The sequence below is a fragment of the Lotus japonicus genome, chromosome 1 (assembly GCF_012489685.1).
Source record: "Lotus japonicus ecotype B-129 chromosome 1, LjGifu_v1.2".
Lineage (NCBI taxonomy): Eukaryota > Viridiplantae > Streptophyta > Magnoliopsida > Fabales > Fabaceae > Lotus > Lotus japonicus.
Genome location: NC_080041.1, coordinates 86599379 through 86610269, shown reverse-complemented (window position 1 = coordinate 86610269; position 10891 = coordinate 86599379). Strand labels below are relative to the sequence as shown.

Genomic DNA, 10891 nt, shown 5'->3' with positions numbered 1-10891 from the left:
TTAGGCCCCGTTTGGAAAAACAGCTTAATTAAGCGCTTATGGTCATAAGCGCTTATGACATAAGCGCTTATTCATAAGCTATTTTTAAACATTTATTGAAATAAATTAAAAATAAGCTGTATATAAGCATAAGCTGTTTTTCATAAGCTGTCCTGAGTAGCTTATGAAAATAAGCTGAAAATAGCTTATGGCCCTGTCATAAGCTGTTTGCATAAGCTCTCACAAACACTAGCATAAGAGCTTATGTTGTCAGATAAGCTCAAATAAGCTCTTCCAAACTGGGCCTTAGTGGTTAATTTTTTGAATAGAGGCATCCTCTTGCTCATAGAATAAAAGTGGTAAAAAATAATAGCAAATGAATAATGGTTGTCGTGAAAACACAAATAAACAAGCATCGAGAATAGCTATCTAGCTATTTATATTTTTGGTTGACCACTTAGATTTCAGTTTTTTGAAACCAGTTTTGAGAGAGTTGACTGCTGGGCGCGGGTAACGGTTATGAAGATTTGACCGGTAAGCCCAACCGTCATCAACCTCTACAAAACTGAAACAAAGCCCTTGCTCACGCTTCAAAATGTTTCATTTGGCTCCAGCAATCTCTTTCTTTGACATTCACAATGTCTTGATGAGTCTCTTCTACGCTTTACGTGCCCAATAATCCACCATCATCAAAATGATCAATCAGATTCCTTCTTCTCCTATGATGATCGTCAATGACAGTTTTCTCTATCACAGGCTTCCTTCCCAAACCCTTAAACTCTCCATCCTCAAATTGGATGCCTCTTCCTTCTGTAATTCTTCTTTAATTTTCTTCTTATTTGTGTGTTATTTTCCCCCCTTTTCTTTTATGCTCATCAAGAAAATTAACGCACATTAACATTGCTGGATCAATGCAAGATTGATTTTGTTTGTTTGTTTGTTTGTTTGAAGATGTTGAAGTTGCAAAGACGGCAAATGTAGCAGAACTCAAGAAGGCGGTGGAGGCGGCTTTCGGTTACATGCCTCAGAAGGGGCCAGGGAAAATATCATGGTGCGTGTCTGGACTCATATTTCATTGTTTATGAATATCTTTTTTCAGTCTTAACCAAGTATCCATACGGCCATCGGCCTATAGCCGTGAGACTAATCTCTCGCATCACCGTCAGAGCGCACTAAGCGGTACACGAGGCTGGCCAAAGTTTTTTCCATTCTCAAGAGAGTTAGTTTAAGTTTAATAGATTAGTTTGGACTATATTATGTACAGAGGAATCTCAGAGCAACTTGTTGTGAATTGTCATTGGAATATTGGATGTGTATTTGAATATTCAATTTGGATTTACAAACTGAGTTTTCTTCCCCCTTTTCTCAACCTCATGGAACAGAAGTTGGCAGTTTTTTTTTCTTAATTAGCATAAAGTTTCTAGTTACTGGTACCATAATCTATTGCCTGAGATTTTTTATTTTCTTAACTTTGTTTGTTTGTATAGGCCACATGTTTGGGGGCAATTTTGCTTAAGCTATGAAGGACACAAGCTAGTTACTGATACGGATTATCTCAGAGATTATGGCATCAAGGATGGTAATCAGGTTCGTGAATTTATGTTATACAGATTTATTGAATCTGGGTTAACTGCACTTGAGTTGATAAAATATGTTGTCAAATCATCACTCTTCAACTTCTATTCAACTTGTAATCCTGTAATCCTTGCCTCTTATTATGAAATTTATAGGTTATTCATTTCTACTCAGTGATATTAAAAAGGGTGGTTGATTATGATTCTATGAATCATACGATTGTATTGTGCCTATAATACAATAATCAACATAATACTACATATGGACAATTAAGTCTCCACCAAGTGGTTGCTTTAATTTAGTTCCAGTTAATTATGGTTTTTATGTGTTATAGTTTGAATTCCATTGGTAGCTAGTGACTGATGATTATATTTATTGGTTAATTTTTTTAACTGAAGGTTTTATTTTGTCATTGGAATTTAAGCTATTACTCATGCCCAAGTCATACATATACCTTGATGATAAAAAGCAAGACATGATTGCAAATAGAATTGACTTAAGGATCTTTGCCTTGTCATAGTTTAATTCTTATAACCTACTGTACTTAGTAGTCCATTGGTCACGATTTCTGACTCATGATATTTATTTTATTTTGGTCTGAGCAGCTTCAATTCATACCCCATGTATCCAACATATCCAACACCAGCAGTTTTCAAAGAAGGGGGTTGAAGAAGCGAGTTGTCAAATTGAAACAACTTAGGAGGTACAAAGTTTTCAATGCTAGTATGCAAAATATTTATGTTTTTAGTGCCAGCATTACTCAATTTGCCATGTTGCACTAGATGTGTCATTTGTCCTTGCATGTTGATTGTTGAATATCTTCTCTATCTGGTATCTACTTTAGTTTTCAATAACACTGAACTAGATGATATAAATGGAAGGTGCAGGTCATCGTCACAGATCAATAGGCATCCAAGGAAAGAACATGGTGGTGATGGCGAAATTTGTTTGGATGATATAGAGACAGGGAATACTCAAAATTGGAATGCACAAGAAAATAGCTCTGGAAAGAGCAGGTTAACTCGATTTTTTGAAGGGTTATTCTCACACACCCGGCAATCAGTTGTGAGAAGAGCAAAAATTGAAGCCAGGATCTGGCCCTCAGTGATTTCCAAAGGTGTAGTGAGCAGTTTTAGGAAAATTAGAAGAATTTTATGCTATTGCAGGAGGCAGTGCTACATTAGAAGACACTCATGGAGAGAATTTTCAATATAGAGTTTTCATTTTAATGCTTTGATTCCCTAGTGTATGCACACTGTTAAGACATATTTCAACGGTATATTTTGGCTCTTTTATTGGAGGAGACTGTATTATATTTCTTGGACAAAATATGGACTAGAGTTCAAAATACAACTACACCGTGTGCGCTAGAAAACATTAGTTCACTACAAGGAAAATAGCATTTAGAGGCGGACATTTTTCGACGGTTGCAGGAAAACCGCCGCAAAGTGTAATATGCGGCAGTTTTGAAGGCGGTTTAGCCAAGCGCCGCAAGTTGGGAACAATTAGTGGCGGCTTGCGTTCAATTTATGGCGGTTTTAACTTTTTTGCAGCGGTTTAACCAGGGGCGGTTGGGGAAGGCGCCGCAGATTGATTAATAGTTTTTAAAATTAAAAGGGGTCACGTGAGATTCCAAACTCACTTGCTTCACGTTTCATTCACGTTCTGCTCTGAAACTCATCTTCTTTTTCGCGATCTAGAAAATTACAGAACAAGGTAGTCAAATCGAGATACGTATCGTGTATCGCTAGACCCTAATTCCGTGTCGCGTATCGTATCGTAACGTGTATCGTAAGATACGGACACAAAAAAAATTAAGTCATAAATTAAATAATATACTACTATATCATCTAAATATAGTTCAAAATAATCAAAGATCCAAGTCATAAGTAGAAAAATAGTCTCACAAAGTTCAAGTTCAACCTAATTCCAAGCCATAAGCCAAACTAAAGTACTAAACATCAAAGAGATGAAATTAAATGCCCACTCCCTAATTCCAAGCCATTAAAGGGATGCTGAAGTTGAACGTGAAACATGAAAGTGCAGCCATAAGCCAAGCTAAAGTACTAAACATCAAAGAGATGAAATTAAATGCTCACTCCCTAATTCCAAGCCATTAAAGGGATGCTGAAGTTGAACGTGAAACATGAAAGTGCTGCTGAAGTTGAACGTGAAAGGGTGAAAGAATCAAAGAAAACATCACTTTTTAGGGAAATTTACTAATTTTTAATGAAATTAAATTCCCACTCCCTAATTTCTAGGAGAGTCAGATGAAACGGCATTTGAAAAACTGTTTTTGTATCGTATCGGGATACGTATCGTGCGATACTCATGCAATATGTGCGATACAGGTCACGATACGAACACAAAAAGATACGTACATAGGATACGTATCGTTTGATTGATTTTCGTATCGTATCGGGATACGTATCGTGCGATACTGACTACCATGTTACAGAACCCTAATCTCGTTCTCACTCAGCCAGCCATGGATTGAAGACTTTCACTGAGTGATGGATTGAATCCAAGGATTGAAGAGTCTCATCTTGCGATTTGTGTGTTCTTCTCCTATTTTGATTGAAGAACGAAGATTCCATTCTCTTGTTCAGGTTTCGATTCATGATTCAACCTTCTATATCTTCAATTTTGATTGTCATTGTTTCGATTTTGATTTTACATTGTTTCGATTCATCATTCAGTGAGAAAGATCTGGCGGAGAAGAAACCAGAGAGAACGGAAACAAGTTGGCAAGAGGTTTAGCGATGAAGAGAACAGGGACGGCGATTTCCTTAGTGGGTGGCGAGGCAGAGGAGAACGCAGATCTTGATGATAATGAAGAAAAAGCTTGAGACTCAGGTTCGATTTCCTCTGGTTCTGAATGGGTTAGAAACGAAGTAATGACAAATTCGGTCGATCTTGTCACCGATTCACCCAATGATTTCAAGCACCACAGCATTCTCGATTTCTAAGTTGACCACCGTTGAAGCCAAAGGAGCCTCATGGCCATTGCAGTGAAGGAAGAGCAAAGCATGGTCTCGGTTGTGATGCCAAACCGCAACCTCGAAGCCAAACCACACTCAGAATCGCTCAAAGCAGATTCCAGCTTCTTCGATTATTTCTGTGTTTTGTTTACCGTTGTCCCGCGATTGCTTTTGCTTTAAGACTGATATCTTCATTTTTCTCATGATGTATGATACGGACCACGTTTGATGGAAAAGAAGCAACAGAGAATCAGAGTGGCACACCACCTGTTCGATGATATGTCACAGTGGGATGTTGCCTCCTTGCAAACCAGGAATGGAGACGAAAAAGGAATGGGTTTCGCGCATTGACTGACACAGAATAGCTCTTTTCACCTTATCTCTAGACCTCTTTTGTTAAACTGTTTCTCTAGTTTTGGAAACTGATTCTGGTTTTTTCTTTGGTTAGAGGTGAAAAGGTCAGTATTGCAACTTAATGATAGTTGCAGCAGTCAACATGTATTACTGGATATTGAGGAAGATGAGGATACCTCTAAGGAGAACAAGGCTTGTGGGGGATTTGCTTCACAGAAAGAATGCAAGAAATCTGGAATTGCGAAAGCGTGCTCGGTTTGCATAACTTCATGATGAATTACTCTTTATTTGTCGTTTCATCACTCCGCATAACTCGGTCAATGATATGTCTGTTCAGTTTTTGTCACTTCTAGCTAAATGCTGAATCTGAAGCTTGAATATCTGTTATTTTGTCTTTCGTGTCAGTTCTGATGAAGTTGTGTAGAAAGCAATTTATTCTTAAAAAAACAAAACAGATATTCTTAATTGTTTGGTTCTTACTATGACCTGTTTTGTGATCTGAAGTTCAAAAATAAATAAATAAAATGCAGGTCCATCTTTCTCTTTAGGACCTCAATGTGAGATTCTCACATGTATTGACCCTTACACCAGTTTTTAATCTTGTTCTAGTGTTTATCTTGATCACACTTGTGCGGAAATTAATGGTAGCACTTTATGTGTATTTGTGATGATGCTATAATGAACTACTTATATACAACACCAAGTGTTCTATTGATAAAGAAGGGAAATGTTGCATTGCCTGCTAAAATTCGAACTAGCTACAACACCAAGTGTTCTTTAATACAAAATTTGAACATACCGTAAGTGCTACTTTCCTTGTGTATGTTTTTTGAAAAATAGTAAGATCTTCTTTCATTTTATTTTTTTAACTCATTGGTGTATTGTTCTATTGTTGTATCTTGCTATTAGACGGCTAATCATCATTCCTTTTGATATTTTATCCCATATAATTTGAGCTTTTCATCAGACATTTGTTTCTTACTACCATACCAAAAAGTAATGGACATTGCATGGACAGATGTGCGTACAAATTTCCCATCATTAAACAAGCATGAGATGCATATATCTTTGAATGCTTGATCTCTATCTCTGCTTCCTTTTTTTCTGACAAAAATCTTCAAAGATAAGTTTGTTTAATCTCAGCCAGTGAGATATCTGTTTGAATAAAAATCATGTTTAGAAGAGTCTTTCTACATTTCATCCCTTCTTTATGTGTATTATGATTCCTGTCTTATGGTTCTTCAAAAAGTTTCCATTTTTATAATGCTGACAGTTGTAACCTTTTTTGCTTTTTCCAGAGGAAAGCCCAAGGACAAGGGACATGTGAGTTTGCAGGAACAACTACTGCTATAACATCTGACCCTAGTAAATCTTCAATCTCTCTTTTCCTTTTTGTTTTTACATGTTTCTTGAACAATAATAGTAGCTAATTAACCCCCTTTTTTGTTTCTCTGTTTTTCTTGTTTTTGATGAGCAAGCATTGGTGGGTTTGTCTACCCTTCAAGCGCCAGGTATGCCATTTTATCCCCTTAGGGTCTGTTTGGATTGGGGGAGGGGGAAGGAGTTGAGTGGAAGGAGGGTGAGTTCCATTGTTTGTTTTATTTAAAATAGGATGGAAGGGAGTGGTAAGTAATGGTCCAAGTTCCATCATGCTCCACTGGTTTCCTTCAGATTTCCTCCCCCCAAAATTGGATGGAAAAGAATGGAAAGGAAAACTGATAATCTAATTAAGTTATAAAAATACTATTTTACCCCTTGTAACCTCCCTCCATAACTCCTCCATGTTGTGACGTAATTTTCTGCATTCACGTTCAGGTTGGAAAAAATTGGTGGGAGATGAGAAAAAATCTGCGCCATCTCTGAATCATTCACCCTTGTTCCTTGCTTCTTCTTGCGATTTTCTTCATTGGTTGTTCCTGCGTTTTTGGTTGCGTTAATTTTACATCTAATTCCTAGTTCATTATTTAATTTTAAATTGATGTCTACACTGAGATGTTAATCCCTAATTAACATCCAATTTTGCATCTTTATCATACACTTTGAGTATTAATGTGATTTGATTTTTTTTTCTTTCGATGCAACATGATAATTCAATTGATCCCACTCCAAAAGTTGTTAAACTTGGCAATCATGCTCAAAGCTATTTGCTGGATGATGTCGTTAAGTACGGGCTTATTAATCTAGAATCAATTTAGTTTGTGCAAAGGTTTATTGTCCCTTCCAATATAAAACAAGGGCAATATAGGGATAAAAATTTCATTATTCATTCCGCTCCGTTAATTACCCAAACAATGTAGTGGTAACTTTCTTCCGTTCCATCATAAAATACCCAAACAAAGAAATGAAGTTTTAATTTCATTCCGTTCCGCTCCATTCCGTTCCATTATATTTCATTCCGCTCCGTTCCGTTATGTTCCGTCAATCCAAACATAGCCTTAGTTATTCATCTTCAATTCTTTTCAGATTTCCTTAGTTTAGTGTATCTTAATTTCTTTATCACTTTAAATTTTTAGAATTGGGAAATCCTTATATTTATGACTCCTACTGTGTACATTATTCTTTATTGTGTGATTGAGACACATGGATTCACACTTATATGCTCTTTCGTTTTCTTCCTTCTCAACAACAAAAACAACAACTATAAATTTCATCCTATGCTAGTGCTTGTCAGATTTTGTTTCTTTATCTTAACGATTTTTTCATAATAATAATTTTGAACAAGTCGAATTTGTTCACGAATTGAATCAAAATATAACCATTGTTCAATTGCAGGTGAACATGGAGTATGATCTTGATCCAACCATTGCGAAAGAGGTAATGCAAGCAGCTCAAGTAGTTGCAGAGAGAAAGCTCAATGATCATTTTCCGCTTCTTGTGTGGCAAACTGGCAGTGGCACGCAGAGTAACATGAATGCTAATGAGGTTGGTTACTTCTTATTGCTGTTAAGGGATATCATTGTTTTATGCTAAAAGATTTGATAGAAAAGCTTACTAAGGTTTCACCAGGAGAATTCTTTATTAAGGAAAGAATATGTTATGTTATTTCTTTTTCCATAAGCCTGGGTGAGGTGTCACTTGAATTTGATGAAAAATATTATTATGTATATTTCATTGATAATACATGACTGAAAACTACAATATATATAGACTAACAAACAGATAAAAAAAAACTAAATCTATCTAAATCTATCTCTAATTAAATAGATATTATCTCTATTTAAATAGAAACTAATCTAAAATAGATAAACAAAACAAAACTATATCTCAATGAGATAAGACTAATAATAAATCAAATCTTAACATATATTCAACACTCCCCCTCAAGCTAAAGCTTACTTAGCTTTAAGCTTGTAACAAATTTAACCCAAGAAGAAAATTATCTTAATAGATATCCCTTAATAATGACGGTCTTGGCGAATCTCTGAATTGAATAACCTTTCAAACTTCTAGTAAATCCATGGGCAGGCAAAAGACAACTTCTCATACTTGATCTGGCTGAAATTGATGCAAGACAAAAACCAATTCTTCTGGAGTGTCGTAGGGTAGCTGAGCCAGCAAACAAGGGCGAAAAACCAGCAACAATATGCCCGAAAACAAAACAAGGCTGAAACAACAACTCACCAACAACAACCACACAGAAATAAAACATACTTGAGGTCGATCGATTGATGGCTTCTAAGACAAACAATGGTGTCAACTTTGCACAGACAACTCTCAAACATTAGAGAGTGGGCCAGCGCAACTCGCAGCTGAAGCCCAAAAACCAAACCAAACAGGGCCAGCGCAACCCGCAGCTGAAGCCCTAAAACCAGAAAGCCAAACAATCGAGACAAAACAAACGAAGGTGAAATTGTCACCTTCAAAACCAAACAAAACCAAATTGCATAAAGTCAGCCAAGATCAATATAATAAGAGCATCTCGAACAATGAGACGCAAACAACAACTCAAGTCTCAAAAACCAATGCGGAACCTGAGCGTCAAAACAGAGTTAAAACTCTAAACCAAACCAAACTAAACCAAACCAAACCAAACCAAACTTGGCCAGCAATGAGAGATGGCACGAGAAACGTCCAAACAGGGTCAAAACAGCAAACCCACAAACCAAACAGGGAGAGGACGACCGGATGATCACAACTGTGACGACACAACACACGTCAAAACAGAGGACCCTTAAAACCAAACCTGGCTGATACACAAAGAGGATCAGCGAGAACAAAGCAGCAGAGCAATACAATTAGATTCAACCTGACACTTCTTGAATACAACCTCCACCAAACAAGGATAACGATTGTCGGTGGTGGTTGACTGTGGTCTCTATTAGGATATTTAGCAATATCCAACACTTCCCCTCAAGCTATAGCATATATGTCATATGCATAGCTTGTAACAAATATAATTAAGATTTAACAATATCCAGATCTTCCCCTCAAGCTAGAGCATATATGTCATATGCATATCTTGTAAGTTGTAACAAATATAATTAACTTGAGAAGCCGCTGCTGCCGGAGAGAGAAATTCCCAAAAACAATCCAAAAATCTTTTCCAACTCTAAAAACCACAACTATGCCAACCAAAACCAAGAAACCAAAACAAGAAACTAGAGCAACCCAACACACTAATTGAGAACTTGACTGGACCAAAGAGCCACGTGGTGCAGAGAACTGTACGGTTAGGAATCTTGGGGTACTTCATACGGTATATAAGCCCTGGAAACAACTCTGATTCATAACGGAAGAAAGCACCATGGGAATATGAAAGACCCTCCAGCCGTATTGGGAACTTGACATCACATGAGCCAACAATGTTCTGATTCTTCTGAATCTTAAATTTAGCGTTGAAACAAGTTTTTGAATAATACGAGTATACTTCCTTGCTGCCAATCTGGACCAATGGACTTCTGGAATGGAACAGGGAGGAGAGGAAGACCGGTTCTGGGCAAGAACCGCCAAAAACCGAGAACTGAAATTCTTATGCCTGAGAATCTGGAGAACATGTGGGCAAAAGGAAAGAGAACAAGCGTGAGGGCACCAGGTGTCTTGCCACAACTACACAAATTGTAGTTTTAAGTCCTAGTTTAGACTAGCAAGAGTAACCAAAAGTGATAACTACTGTCCACCAAACGACTGCTCCATCAACAACTTGCAAACGAAACCCAAAGAAGCAAAAACCACAGTAACAGAATTCCACAGTATGGTTCAGACACTTTAACACGAGTCACGGCCACAAACGACACGCAAGAAGGGCAGATATGGAGAAACCGACCGCTGGAACAGAACCAAGAGAGCACGGCGAACCTTTCTGAAGCGGCATCACGAACGATGGCTGGGAAGGCGTTGATTTGATAGTGGTTGAACATTACTAGGGTTCCAAGACAAAGGGGACCATAATCAGAAAGAAACGATGCCGTAAGAAAACGGCTAGAACTAACAAGCGCAGAAGCAAAGTACAAGGAAAATTAAATCCAAAGAGATTTGGAAAGTCACCATGAGGGGGCTCACGGGGGAGGAGCCCCCTCACAGCGGTAGGATCGAAACTCGCTCTGATACCAACTTGAATTTGATGAAAAATATTATTATGTATATTTCATTGATAATACATGACTGAAAACTACAATATATATAGACTAACAAACAGATAAAAAGAAACTAAATCTATCTAAATCTATCTCTAATTAAATAGATATTATCTCTATTTAAATAGAAACTAATCTAAAATAGATAAACAAAACAAAACTATATCTCAATGAGATAAGACTAATAATAAATCAAATCTTAACATATATTCAACAGTGTCAAATAGAATCCCTGATGAGCTTGGCTTGAATCTTGAAAAAATGGATCTTGATTTGCTTGGCACAATGATATCCACTGTAGGATTCTCAGTAAAAAGTTAGCTAATTTAGCTCTACAATTCAGTAGGTTGGTTGGTGCTCAATAGAATTTGAGTTGGTTGGTCCCATACTCCCATGTGTCTTGTTATGGTATTTCTATTTTGTAAATCA

General features: G+C 37.0%; 1 protein-coding gene and 1 long non-coding RNA gene across 3 annotated transcripts; both read left to right on the top strand.

The window, feature by feature from the left end:
* Positions 1–463: 463 nt before the first annotated feature.
* LOC130732170 (uncharacterized) lies at positions 464–2881 on the top strand. 2 transcript variants are annotated; one of them, XM_057584278.1, is made up of 5 exons: positions 464–791; positions 931–1030; positions 1467–1566; positions 2160–2257; positions 2442–2881. In XM_057584278.1, the coding sequence occupies exons 1-5, from the start codon at positions 674–676 to the stop codon at positions 2767–2769; spliced, it is 744 nt and encodes a 247-aa protein (XP_057440261.1). In that variant the 5' UTR covers positions 464–673; the 3' UTR covers positions 2770–2881. The 2 variants fall into 2 exon arrangements, with proteins under 2 accessions (XP_057440261.1, XP_057440260.1); XM_057584277.1 differs by having other exon boundaries at positions 2436–2881.
* A 1112-nt stretch (positions 2882–3993) lies between these two features.
* On the top strand, positions 3994–7649 carry LOC130727368 (uncharacterized). Its single transcript, XR_009015259.1, has 4 exons — positions 3994–4163; positions 4254–6254; positions 6368–6400; positions 6705–7649. It is a non-coding gene; the product is annotated as an uncharacterized LOC130727368 (long non-coding RNA).
* Positions 7650–10891: the final 3242 nt, after the last annotated feature.